The sequence below is a fragment of the Schistocerca gregaria genome, chromosome 6 (assembly GCF_023897955.1).
Source record: "Schistocerca gregaria isolate iqSchGreg1 chromosome 6, iqSchGreg1.2, whole genome shotgun sequence".
Lineage (NCBI taxonomy): Eukaryota > Metazoa > Arthropoda > Insecta > Orthoptera > Acrididae > Schistocerca > Schistocerca gregaria.
The window spans coordinates 515,051,423-515,066,286 of record NC_064925.1 but is presented as its reverse complement, the minus strand read 5'-3'; the positions used below and the strand labels follow the sequence as shown (position 1 = coordinate 515,066,286).

The following is a 14,864-nucleotide window of genomic DNA, read 5'->3' as shown; positions in this document are numbered from 1 at the left end:
GAACTGCCTGCTGAGATACAGTTGTGAGGCAACGCGGCAACACCGCCACGGCTAACAGCTGCCGCCGGTGCGTTGCACGGGCGGGCACGCGAGCTGTTTGATGTGGATTCCGGGCTCACCGCACAACGCAACACCCGCAGGCATTTCCCAAAACATGTTTTGCCAACAGCAGCAAATACTATTGTACCGTCCCTCATGTGTTCATTAGTTCCACCGCATACTCGACCGATGTCACACACCGATTTGGTACACAAATCATTTACTGTCTGGAAAGAATCATTTCGGGGCTAAGAACTACCCACATATAAAAGGGGTGGTGGTAATATATGCCACGACGCGAGTATACCCGTACTTTCGTTACCCAGTATCAGAGAATGAGAGCACTTAATAATTGCGACAAACTTTACACATAATTTTAAATCTGTATTAACCTCTCTCTCGCTGTGAACACAATATAATGAAAGGAAAAAAGTTTGTCACTTACTACATTTTCTCTGCTCATGCAGTAAAACCGCCTCCTGAAGTGGGGCGTTTTAATTTAGTACTTCCTTATTACTAACTGTATTTGCGACACATCTACAAGACAGTACTCACAATATGCCACTGGGTGAACCAGCAAAATTATATCACTGTATAGTACACTGTTCAGAACATACGTCATAAACATTAAGCTGCTTGAAAATGAAATCGCAGCGCAAAATTCGCTACACCTGCAGGTGAAATGTGTGTATAAATACACGTAAATATGTGTGAAATATATTCGACATATGCATATGTAGCCAAAGTCTACACTTCTGGAACGGTTTTAATCAAATTTGGTACACATATTAGTTACAATATGGAGTGAAATACTGTAGGGGTAGGAACCATCCGCTTTCTGTTGGGTTGAGTGTGATGACGTGGAGACAGAAGGGAGGATGAGATAGACAGACAGCGATCGGGACGGATGGGAGAGGCACATACAGAAGGCTGAGGAGATGAAAAGAGACGGGGGGAAAGGGGAGGGAGAGGGGGAGGGGGAGAGAGAGAGAGAGAGAGAGAGAGAGAGAGAGAGAGAGAGAGAGAGAGAGAGAGAGAGAGAAGGCAGGAGAGGATGGACTAACGTAAGATTCAACTACATAAATGCCCGAACAATACGAAGTTTCTCGGCTAGTACTAAACATTTTTGGCTCAACCTTTAAGAGTGACAAATGATGACTAGCAGCGGAAATGTTTGGAAATATATATAAAAGTTAACAATAACATTAATTATTCTACCTTTTGTACCCTCATCGACCGTGAAACAATAGTAAACTAATGAGTTCCCCTCACATAGAATTATTGAATTCAGTGAAACCCTTTCTGTTTTTGTACCCGTTAGGGTAAAACATGCTTTCAATTAAACCGCCAGTACCATGTAATGAGGATAATAACGAAGTCAAATGTGTCAAGAGCTCACTAAGGCACAGTACTAAACGGACTACTTATCTCTTGCCAGTTTAGTGGCCCTTTAAAACAAATAATAAAAAACAGTCTTACGATGAATACTATCACATATGTTGTTAATCCTGACTTGTCTGCGTCAGAACAATGCCCACAGAGATTGTGTGCCAATTCATCTTGAATATTATTACGATAGACATTCAATCGCCGGCCGGGGTGGCAGAGCGGTTCTAAGCGCTACAGTCTGGAACTGCGCGACCGCTATAGCCGCAGGTTCGAATCCTGCCTCGGGCATAGATGTGTGTGATGTCCTTAGCTTAGTTAGGTTTAAGTAGTTCTAAGTTCTAGGGGACTGATGACCTCAGAAGTTAAGCCACATAGTGCTCAGAGTCATCTGAACCATTTTTTGACATTCAATCAACACTTGAGAAGCTCTTTCACCTTTAATCCATAAGTGTGCATGAATAACTTTCTCCGCCTAGTATTTGGGCACAATAATCGAAAATCACTTATACCAAGTACAGACGCAATTTGTGACAAATCTTAATAGAGCTCAAACAAGCTCTAACACAGTGCTTTCATTTAACGACTAAGGTAACACACTACGAGCACTTTCACATGGTTTCACGTCGACAACTCAGTTCTTGCAAGACGACCTAATCACTGTTCAACGGAGATGGTCCTCATACGTGTATTCGAAATTACCGTCACAACCATTGAAACCGTATGTAACATTTCCTCATATCCAAGTTCTATAAATATACATGTAAAATTGCTAATGCCATAATTACTAGTACTGGAATTTCTGGTTGTCATTAGCAACAACCGAAAACAAAAAATAATTTTATAGGAGTATCACAAGTTATTCCTCTACGGGATACAGCGCATTCTGTTGTGCACAGGTTAAATAAGTAATAGTTTCCGAGATGAAAAAAGCCTCCACTTTAACTAATTCTAAAAACACAAGGTGCGTTTGATGTACGCCGACTCAGTTTTCTGTGCACTTATGTATTAAATTAACGAACATAGAAAAATTTAACTGAAAGACACAAGTTTTACGAACAGTCGACTGAAAACAGCCGTCTGTGTCTGGTATAGTCTGGAAGTTACGGCCAAGTTTTATAAGTTCAAATTCACTTTCGGATAGCGATATTAAAACCGGTGGTGCAGCAAAAACAATGCTTCCCCGTTATAAGGCGGCGTAAAACAAAATTTTATACTGCCCAATCTTCTGATAGAAAATGGATTAAAGGGGCAAACTTTACGGCGTATCTTATCCCTGAAATGGAAGCTCAAGCGAATTTATAGCTACCAAATAAATGCCACCATTTATTGAAGCTTAAAGATTTCTTGCGCGTGACTTCGAACATAAAGCCGGCAATAGCGTCTTCAAGCAAGGCAACATAAAAATTAGAATCTCCAGGTACGTGAATAGGATACTCTCTCGATTTAAAAGTGAGTGGGGTCTTCAAAACTGATACGGAAAGAATGAGGCATCAACTTTTACTTGCTGAAAGAGCTGAACCCTACAAGTGCGTAGAACTTCCAGGCGAGAAATTGATTAATTTTATTGTTTTGTCACATCAGTTTAATCATCGATTTAACTTTTTCATTTGCTCTCATTTTTCAACCTATAATTCTTTTACCACATGGAACTTTGATCGACTTAGATTTAATTTCTTCTGTTTTATCGTGAAATTTATTGCACTCATTATTTATATTCCTTATTATGACTGAATTTCATTTCATTTATTATCCCTCCCTCATATAACTATTCATCAATGCTGTTTTGTCCATAGTGCAAACAAAAATTCATGTTTTAAATATCGGTATGACAAGTACCACAAAAATTTCACGTTTTTTATACTACTGCACTGTCAATAAAAACAAACGAGTACTACTACTTTTGTTTTTTTTACTCTTAGATCGGCATTTTCAAATGTTTAAAAATTGGGGCAAATAAAAATAAGTAACGTCACACGCACGATTCCAAGTGGAAAGAGAATTGCAGGAAGAAAATGAGAGCAAATGAAAAAGTTAATATGATGATTAAAATGACTTGAAAAAAATAAAAATAGATTATATTTAAGCCAATTAACTGAATAAAAATAATGAGTGGTCAATTACATACATATTTAAAAACAAAAATTTCGAAACACGTGAGGAGATTTGAGCCCACATCCGCATGTGAGGAGTGTAACCGTTACGCTACGCAATCATTAGTGTGTTACAAAAGAAAAATGGTTCTGAGCACTATGGGACTTAAGTTCTGAGGTCATCAGTCCCCTAGAACTTAGAAGTACTTAAACCTAACTAACCTAAGGACATCAGACACATCCATGCCCGAGGCAGGATTCGAACCTGCGACCGTAGCGGTCGCACCGGCTCCAGACTGAAGCGCCTATAAACGCTCGGCCCACAAAATAAAACATGGCCCTTAGTAGGCTGTGATGTGAACTATTTTTACTTAAATGTGGGATTGCCTAATTAGGCTTTTTTAAAGCTCTAGAGCATCATGCGAAATTCTGAAAAAATTTTCGTCAATTACTTGCAAACGAGGGCCCACCAGCGTGACTGATTGTAGGGTGTGATACCTGGTATCTTAACCCACATCACCGTATTATGGTTTCAAAACGTCAAATCCAATGCTGGGGCCTCTCCTTGTCAGTGAAACACGTGTACAGCACGGGATAATATGGAACCATGATATTGAAAAAGCATCTGATACTTTCAGCACAGATGTCTTATCATATCGACTGAGTAATATTCGTAATAAAATGGAACACCTACTGCAATCCTTACGATGTTATCTACTCTATGGCTACCACTTTCGGTGCTTTCAGTGGACATCTTCAGGCCTTAATTGACACTGAGGGGTAATTGATGGTCCGAAACACAACATCGTTGTTACAGGTAGTGTGCAAAACCAGTTAGATTTGGCCACTGATGAATCGTGTATACGGATCTGTCTTGCATCTTTATTTGGTTTCACTTAAAGCCAATAGGTTTCCGGTTATGCTTTCGTTCCTACGATGGAGTACCTGAATATTGAATTGTATCAGCCGATGTCTTACATTAAGCTTATTCTGTCTTGCTTCTTTATTTGCTTTTACTTGATGTCAATAGGTTCCGGCTATTAGTATGTTTTCGGTTTTGGGTATGGGGTGGTTTGTTTCTTATCAATTGGGAATATGGACGGTGTTGGGAACAGTTCCGACATTTGTCTCAAGGCCATGGGAAACCTCCGAAAACCCTGAATATAACTGCTGGTGTACCCACCATACTGTAGTCCCTATCTTCTGTTAGTCAGACATTTCATCGCTATGGAGTTTGTCAGCGAATGGGTGATTAGGTTGTCGCGCCGCAACTGTGGCACTGTGTTGCTGATGCAGATAAAATACATCCTGAACCAAAAGATGAATTCATCAAGGACACTGCTTACGTACCTATATACTCCAAGTAAATAGCGCAATTCCCAAACTGCAATCAACATTTTACACTATGACAATTGTGGTGCAGGACATACAATAAATTGAACTACGAAGACAGGGAACGAAAAGCTACTGGGCGATGGATTAAAATTCGCTAACTAACGCCACCAATCATTTCGTACTTTTTGAGACAAAAATTCCTAAGATTGATGGAACGTAACGTGTGTTTCGAAGAACATCGAAGTTTGTTTTGACCGCGAATCAATGTGGTGAAATGCTATTCGTTGGGAGCCATAACTAGGCGTCATTGTGGGGTGAATAAGGCAGCATAAATGATAGGCGTTAGTTACGAGGAACTATGTCTTCTTTGGTCGATCAAAGTGTTCTGGCCTTAATCGACTTAATGTTAATCAATAAGATTCTAAAGGACGTAGATGGTTGCAGCCTTACTGGCTTAGTAAATTCTGCTCTCATTTTTTTCCGAGAACATATTACTAAATCGATGAATTGTGGCTGAAACGTTGAAGGCGATACGGAAACGTCTGCAGTCTGAATATTTACATATAACAACCCAATCTGGAAGAAAACATTTGATCGTTACTCGGAACTGTGGAATCTACAGCTGGAATGGTATCTTCGATTGGAAAGACGTCAGAGTTAAGACTCCTGGTAAATATGGAGCAATATTTTAAGGTTGTTTCAGATGAAGACGGATTATATTTAACAATTGATGTTGCGGATTATGGCAGCAACAGTGACAGCCAAGTATTAAAAGAAGCATTTTCAGTGAATCAGGTCAGGAGCTCCCGCTTCCGAAACCTGCACTTCTGTCTGAAGAAGACTGCGAAGTTCCTTATTATTTCGCTGCGGGTTACGCTATTCCTCTCACAAAACACGTAATCAGATCCTGTTCTCAGAAACGAATGGTGTATATAATTACGGCGATAAGATATCTGTAGATAGTTCTTTTGATATGTTGGCGCGAAGCTGGTGGGGAAGGATACTCAATAAAATGTGATATGAACAAAACTGATTTGAGAGTTTCATAACTTTACACGAATACGTGATGGTGTATACTCCAAGTACAATGAAGAAATACCCTATTAAGAACTAATAACAAAAGCATGAAAACAAACAGCTATCTACAGTGTTAGGAAATTTGGTCTACAGGTTCTTGTTTAGCCCAAGTGGAGTACTATCTTTTTAGAACAATGTATGTATGAAGACACACAATAAAAAGATTTGACATTACATTAGATCCAGCATATCAGTAAAAAGTGTTGTAGACATGTTTTGTACGAAAAAACTATCTAGTATTTCTATTTGGCTCTGTATTTTCTCTCTTCTCTACAAATAAATGAAATTAATTTCCTTTACTGTACTCGTCCATGACATTTGAATTGCAGTTCTTTTCAACTATTTATTTTGAGCTTTCCGACTGCTATAATCAGCAGTGCTGCTATGGTATATACGCAGGTATTTCTCCACAGGACTACCAAAATGAACAACGAACCTAGGAACGTCCCAGTTTTTCGCGCACAAAGACAACTGCACAACGTAAGCAGAAACTTTTTGTAAACTGTCAGTGGCCCAGACGCGGCGTGTGGCAAAGGTGAAACACGATGCATTCATCTGTTAATGACGTGTCCTGCCGGATGACTCAGTCTGGTAGACCTGCTCGGCTTGATCAAAACGGAGTTGCAAGCTGGACACATGCCTTTTGCCTATCACCATTTCACCCGCCAGGATCACTTGCCACGTCTCTCCGGTGGGTGACCTGCCTTATGCAACCAAGTGTGCTGCAATGACTTAAGAGGGCTTCCATGCACGAGGCAGGGCTTAACATTTGTGGTAATAAAAATAAGTTGGTCGGTCGCAATAGGCCGAGAGTTGGTTCAGATATGACCACATACTTTAAATGTTTGTGGATGAAACTGCACTGTTTGTCTCACGTGCTGGAGCAACAAACTGATCATAATACAGCATTTTTGAAATAGGCTTGAAAATAAATTGTAGCATCAATGAAGTAAGAGATCTAGTTGACGACTTTATATTTGGAGCAGCTGCAGACATTCACTGAATGGAGAGGAGAAGAAATATAGAGAAGGAAAATAATGTTCTGGAGCGCCTTTTGTAAACTAAACATATTCGAGACTAACCTTCCAATGCGAAGAATGACTGTATGGTTTAAAAAAAAAAAATAATAATAATATCGCAATACGCATGTCAAATGCAAGAATTACAATCAGCGCATATTTCTAAAGTTATTTGCTAATTTCATAACAAATGACTGAAACGACCTAATGGGCAGTGGGTAGATGACTTTGCAAAACCCAGATGAATGCATATAGCAGAAGCCCAATGAATGGCAAAATCTAGGAGGCCTTTATCTGTTAATGAATGACAGACGCATGATGATGATAATCACGAAGATATAGAGTGAGGTTAAAAACTTACTTACGGACTTCGATCTTTTAAAGATGAAATGCACTTACAGGACTCACAAGCACCCCACAAGACCATAATTAAAATACTAATTATTTTCGCGTCTACTGAGCGCTAAGAATGATACCGTACTTACGAATGTTTCGTTCATCAGCTTTCATTTCAATTTCAAGATAGTCGCGTGACGAGAGAAGGAAAAGGGACGACGATGAAGTCATTTTACATGGAATTCAAAAGCTCGGTATATGGAAGGATATAGAAATAAATTGGCGGTATCTTCTTCTGGGATTGAACCTAGGCTATGCTTAACTACAGTCTAGTGTGCCACATGGCTTGGAAGGGACACACATGTTGGCCACGAAGAACTCAAAGTGAAATCGATGTTCACGTTCTCGTTGTTTCGACCAGCAAAAATACCCAAGTATATATAATACAGTACATTATTTGAGACCTGACACGCATTATTATACGACGTGATCGTTGGTGTCCAAACGCAGTTGTTATGTATCGAGCAAGGTGGTGCGGTGGTTAACGTCCTGATTTAGCACCATGGTTCAAATCACTAAATTCACTTGCGCGATTTATCTGTATCGCTCTAGGCCAATGTCAGGACGGTTACCCTGCGAAGGCCGCGACTGACGACGTCTGCAGTCCTTGCCAATCTCAGATGGCCTAATTAATAAATTTTATAGCAGAGTGTAGTTAAAGAACGGTCTTGTACTGGCGTAACAAGGACTTCACATAAAAACAACACACACACTTTAGAAGCCTGATGAATTCCAAGGATTACGGACTGCATTCTTACGCTAGCGTTGTGTTTCGACGCGTGACTACTAACTGTTGCAACCTATAGCTTCCTGTTATAATCGTCTAGTAAATTACAGAGTCAATTGCGTCAGAGGAAAAGACTACTGAAACTCTTAAGACGCAACAAATCGAATGTGTGCCCCCTCTACGCAACGTGGTTATTACTAACTAGGTGTAAGATGACATTTTCACTGCGAATGCAGCTGCAACACTTAGCAAACGGATCAACTTTTAACGACTGTGTATACCTCTTGGACATAAAAAAATGTTGGTGCAATTTATAATACAATTAGTGGGCCACGTGGTACATTTTAGAGCAAAACCAGCCGATATAGTTGTTTTCGGCCTCTCTACGATGTTAATATGGCAGTGGGCATGATACTGCGTATAGTGATAGCCGCGGACTTTGCTTCTGGCACATCGCCAGATTCTTCTGTGAAAAATATACATTAACAAATGTTCTATTACTTCCGTTATCTATTCATAGGCATTCAAGGCCATTATAGCACCAGTCGTATTTAAAAAGTTGCTATAACATTCTGTTAAATACAATGGTAAGATCTAAAGTTTCCTGAATGTTGCACACAAAACAAACCTGTGTGTTTTATCTCCTGCTGAAATTATATACCTTGGATCGTTTCTGACATTAGGGGTACCTATGAACCACGAAAATTCAACTCAGAAAAGGGGTTCTGCTGTATTTACTTACAAACCGTGTGACATGTGTAAAATAAACATAACATAATATGTGAAATTTGTGCGCAATTAACCACGACGACCCTCTATTTCAGTAGCCTGCAAAGGGATGCTGCGTCCACTTTTTCGACAATGATACTGAGAAGTGTGCATATGACAGTCAGAAAACCGAAACATTTAGATTATGTATACCTTAAGAAAGATAAACTGAAATTGTACAATCTAGTTCTTCCTGGTTCCACATCCCATGTAACCGACGGCCTGTAATCCATTGTATGTCCGCACGTGGACCGACTACTATAATCTAAGATGCGTCGAAATGGTAGACTGATCTGAAATCAGGAGCTATTAACAGAGAGAGAGAGAGAGAGAGAGAGAGAGAGAGAGAGAGAGAGAGAGAGAGAGAGAGTTATTTAGTTATTTACTGCAATTAATAACTGTCATGCTTGGGTCACGATAGAATAAGTTTAACAAATTAAAATCATAATGAACGAAGTATTTCTGAATTAGACGTCCGCTTCCATCGAACGAGCAGGAAGGGCTTAGGAGAATAGACGCTCTCGAATATAAGGACTTTGTGGTCTAAATTGATAACGCCACAATACACACACTGGCGTGAGAAGGTGATAAGAGAAATGAAGTCTTTGTAATCGGTTCTGGTACTTTTCCAATGTTCGTTTACTCATCTGTTGTACCCAACAAGAACTCTTCACAAGCAGTATGCTCTCCAATTGCATTGAAATAGTAGCCTCGCCCCCCCCCCCCCCCCCACCGAACCAAGACATGAGGTAAATAATAACTGAATGAAATGGTAAAGTTTCACCCATAAATTACAAACAACATAAAACTAACTACGGGAGGCAAAAACACACAGGATAGCTTGCTGAATGGGCAGCTGAGATAGGTCTGTCTTCTAATGCAACTACCCGTTCCGCAAACAAATTTAGTACCATCTTACGTGATTAAGACCTTTGGTCACCTGAATTAAGATTCGCTAAAACGAACTGAATGGGCTACAGCAGTAAAATCTGATGACGATATGGCATATAACTAAGATTGGTTCCGGCGACGCCACAATGTAATATTGTCGGGACTAAAGAAATTTTATGGCAGACAGAAAATCGAAACAGGATATGCTACTTCCGAACAGCAGTCTACATAAATGACCTATGATGCGGGCACCGTTCGCGTTAGACCAACGACACAGAAAGCTACAAAAGACTATGCAAGAGAAGAATAAATGTACTCGGACCGTTCCAAGAAAAATTGTAAATCAGGTATTAGATGGGGCTTGAGACAAAAAGATTGTGCACTATATCAAGGTAAACAAGGCATCTAGCGAATAAATGGAGAAATAGATTGCGCCTAGATTGAGGCGTTCCTGCCTATTATTTTAATACGCATGTAGATAAGCAGCGTAGGAATGTTGGCTTTTGAGCCGACCTGTAAACAGCACAGCAAGTGGAAACAAAATTCTATACGAATTCGTGTGATTTCACTACACATTGTTAATAGCACGGGAACACTTCCTAGAGAGTGCATCGAACTTCCTCATATTCGTCCATTTCTTTGGTTTGAGATATGAGCGTAATTACGTAGTAATTCCTGAATACGTTTACATCTAGCTCTACAAAACGTAATTAAATATAAACAAAATTAACCATCGTGCATAACACAATGCGAAACGACAGAATATATTCAGCAAATGTAGTAATTATTTTTATACCTGCTTAGATATTGGTATTCCCGCTTCATTCGCTTTAATACGCTCACGCTACAAGTGTGATAACTCACAGCTCTCCTCTGTGAAGTTAGACATGAACAAAAAATTACTGACTTTGCATACTACGATCGTAGTTTGGGAAGGAAGGTGTGAGGGGAAAGGAAAATGGAAAGTGGACGCTGGAAACAGTTTCCTCTGCTGGCCACATGTCCCCCAGCTTCAAATACAAAACTTTCATATCGTCATATGAAAATTGCGAAGACGCTTCCGATTAATGCTTCAAGCGTTCTTAAATCAACGGATATTTAATTTAGCGATTTTGATAGTAAAAGCAAACAACCGAACGTCAAAGATCGTCATTTCTCTAATTATGCAAACTCCTTGACATTCACATAATCAGGGAAAAACAATTTAAGTACCGTATTAAAAATAATGCATAGAAATTAAGTTTAATACAGCATTCGGGTTATTAAAATCGGACTATAAACAACCAAAAATTCCAACATACCGTATAGGAAATATGCTTTTATTAGATGCCGGTAGGTGGACGCAATAGGACGATAAGAACGACATGTAAGTTTGAAATGTAACGGAATTTTTGTACAAGGACACAGCATTACACTATGCTTTATATCATGCACAAAGCAGGTGGTGGACGACCCTATAATGAATATTTGTATGCAGTTTACGCTATACGAATCCCACACTGCAATGTAATTCCATAACAAACGCAAAATTATTCAAAATATTTACACTCGAATAAGTAAATTAAATATCCTAATATTTAACAAATAGCTTTAGTTTATACCGCATCATACTAATAAACCACGTAATATTTCTGCTGCAAAGTGGGCAGCTTAAGAGTAAATAAAATAGAGAGCAATAGTGATACTTCGCGTCATTTCCGGTTTCAGTATCGAATGTTATATAAATATGTCACTATAATAATGATTTCACTTCGATACTGCTATGCATCTAAACTGAGTTTACACACAAAACAATCGATTTAAACTCTTATCACTATGGATGTAACATTTCATCTCGGTATCAAGGATAGCCTAAGTACAATCGACGTAAAATCGATGTCTGCCCGTACGTACGCAATATTTAAACCTCACGTTGTTAGTTTTTGGATAACCTATCTGATATAATTTAAAAAATTATATACACGAAGCGTATACCTTGATCCAGTAGACGAAGAGCGTTTGGCCACTGCGAGGAATCCAAGCTCTGTTTTTCTTGCAGCAGTTCACGAACATATTCGCCAGCTTTCTCGGGCGGTATCTGCGTTTCCATGTCTCCTTCAGACTTCACATTGGCACTGTTTGTATCACTCATGCAATCGGTACCACTGATATTGTTATTACGGTTTAAGTCGCCGTTTGCTGCAGAGTTATCCGCCATTACTACACCGAATACGTCCGTTTCCAGCCACTTCCACACAATAAGTGAAGCGTTTGATGCTCAACAACGACGGTAGTTCCAGCTGCTGCCGCTAGGGGCGCGGCGACTCGTGAACGTTGCGGCGACAAGTGAAGGCTGCCTTGCGCATGCTCGCATGCTGCGGAATGTGCATCGAAAGGAAAAGTACGGTACTCTGTACAGAAAATACTGTAATTAAACAGTCCTTTTATAGAAACCGACTTACGCACTTACTCTTATGATTATTAGTTGTCAATAATTACATGAAAATAATTTTATTAGAATTTACAAGCGAATAACTGCACTCGTAAACATACTGCATCGTATATGACTCTACAGTATTACAAAATAGAATAGTTCTCATATACGTACTAAAGAAAAGATAGTAAAAGGGAAAAAAGTAACTGAATTGATTAACGAAATTACTGTCCTATTTCACTAGCATCAACGCGTAGCAGATTTCTAGAACTGCGAACAGTTGTGAATTCCACGTAAACTAGCATGAAATTCTGAAAATGCTGATCATATAAAACGAAACTCCCTCTCCTTACGGACAGTGAGTGGGCAGCGCTCGCATTTCTTCATTTCAGAATTCAAACAAGTTACTAATGCAGATCAGTTTCACAATCATGAATGTAATTATATATTGGGTGAAAGATACGAAGATGCGTCAACGGGTCGTCGTAACCGGCAAACAGGTGAACCTCATGACATTTCTAAAAAGAAAAATGCTCTTTTGATTATCTAAGACTGAAACACGACATGTGGGTCACATAGGAGAAATGTAATTTCAATATTTCTGGGAATCCGCTGGCGGGAAGCATCAGCCTGGAAAATACTCTTTGTCGCTTAATATGAACAAAAAATCGAGGAACGTGTTGCATATTATAATTAACATCGCACGGCTATTCTTCGTAGACCGCTGTTCAAGACAATATTCCATCTGTGAAAGTTAAGTGCACAAACTACGGTAAGAGAGAGTGTAACGATGAAATAGACGGTATTCGTCCTTGCAAGCATCGAAAGCGAGTTTGCAGAAAGCAGCAGTAGCAGAAAGCAGCACGCGCCTACTCATGTGCGCCATGAGCATATATAGCGTGATAATTGCCCACATGAGTAGGCTCGTGTTTAATCATTTAGGGTTTGAGAAAGCAGAAAGAGACGTGCTGGTTATTAATGTGGCAAAAAAAGAAATCCTTTGCTTACAGTACTGGTTAGTATTAAGATAGACTTTATTTGCTGTCGAACTTAAGAGACAGTCCATCTCCCGACAAAGAAAGCTATATAAAACTGAACGGTACTACAGTTAATTACATTCACGATGAGACGCGTCAGAGCCGTCGGTATCCGTGCAGAGAAGCCTTGATCAGCGTCAGGATAGTGAAAATTCCTGCGTGCTATGCTTCAACTCTTTAAAGTGTCGTCAGTCTTATGCAACCATACGTGAGAGACTGAAGTGAATTGTTGTGATATTATGGCAGTGATGGCATTATAATATCGATGGGATCCATGGAATATATAATTAGAGTTTTTAATTAAGAGCACGTATTGTTCTTACTGACAGGAGACAAAGTTTTCTTTGCGCTATTCTTATTTCAGTCGGATTAAATCCGTAAATACCTTTTCTTAGAAAAAATAGATTGAACAAAACAAAATAGTGCCTCGGGTATGTAAGTCAGATCTAGCCGAATCCTGTGAAAGCCGAATCCTATCGTCGTGGTATAATGAAAGAGCATAGAAAAAAGTATATGTACAGAAGTTATATCGAAGGGAAGACAACCTGAAGGGTATATACCGGATGATCAAAAAGCCAGTATAAATTTGAAAACTGAATAAATCACGGAGTAACATAGATAGAGAGGTACAAATTGACACACATGCTTGGACTGACATGGGATTTTATTAGAAGAAAAAAAAAAGTTCAAAAATGTCCGACAGATGGCGCTTTATCTGATCAGAATAGCCATAATTAGCATAACAAAATAAGAGAAAGCAAAGATGATGTTCTTTACAGGAAATGCTCAATATGTCCACCATCATTCCTCAATAATAGCTGTAGTCGAGGAAAAATGTTGTGAACAGCACTGTAAAGCATGTCCGGAGTTATGGTGAGGCACTGGCGTCGGATGTTGTCTTTCAGCATCCGTGGAGACGTCTGTCGACCACGATACACTTGCGACTTCAGGTAACCCCAAAGCCAATAATCGCACTGACCGAGGTCTGGGTACCTGGGAGGCCAAGCATGACGAAAGTGGCGGCTGAGCACACGATCATCATCCAACGACGCGCTCAATAGATCTTTCACGCGTCTAGCAGTATGGGGTAGAGCGCCATCCTGCATAAACATCGTACGTTCCAACAGGTGTTTATCAGCCAGGCTGGGGATGATGCGATTCTGTAACATGTCGGCATACCTCTCACCTGTCACGGTAGCAGTTTTGCTGCCCAGCGCCATCTGTTGGACATTTTGCGTACTTTGTTTTTTTTGTTTTTTTTTGGTTCTAATAAAACCCCATGTCATTCCAAGCATGTGTGTCAATTTTTACCTATCTATCTACATTATTCCGTGGTTATTAAGTTTTCAAATTTATACTGACGTTTTGATCACCCTGTACTAACAAGAATGAGAAAATATTGCCTTTGAGCATACTTTTCCTTCAATGCAGAAGCAATTGATAGGAAATCCTGTTTCGGCTGAGTTAGGTTTTATCTCTTGAGGAGAGTACTCGCAAAATAATAAATTTTGAGCCTGCAGCTACACACCCGACTGCATAGTTAACACGAACATGTGTGTGTAATTGTTCATCAAACAAATAAATACATACTGTATATTTGTACGACCAAAACGCGAAACGTCTCATAGAAGTCTTCCATTTCTTAATCGGCTTCTTGAGAGAGAAGGAATGTGATGAGATCGT

General features: G+C 39.6%; 1 protein-coding gene across 4 annotated transcripts in view; it reads right to left on the bottom strand.

The window, feature by feature from the left end:
• LOC126277905 (KH domain-containing, RNA-binding, signal transduction-associated protein 2-like) overlaps positions 1-12,007 on the bottom strand; it is a 505,341-nt gene extending 493,334 nt beyond the window's left edge. For 3 of the 4 annotated variants that reach the window (XR_007550617.1, XR_007550618.1, XM_049977464.1), the window contains exon 1: positions 11,706-11,994. Coding sequence is in view for 2 of the 4 variants with exons in the window: in XM_049977464.1 (XP_049833421.1) it covers positions 11,706-11,928 (223 nt within the window). In the remaining 2 variants the exon portion in view is untranslated. Of the gene's footprint in view, positions 1-11,705 lie in introns of all 4 variants that reach the window. The other variant, XM_049977463.1, reaches the window with a different exon arrangement.
• Positions 12,008-14,864: the final 2,857 nt, after the last annotated feature.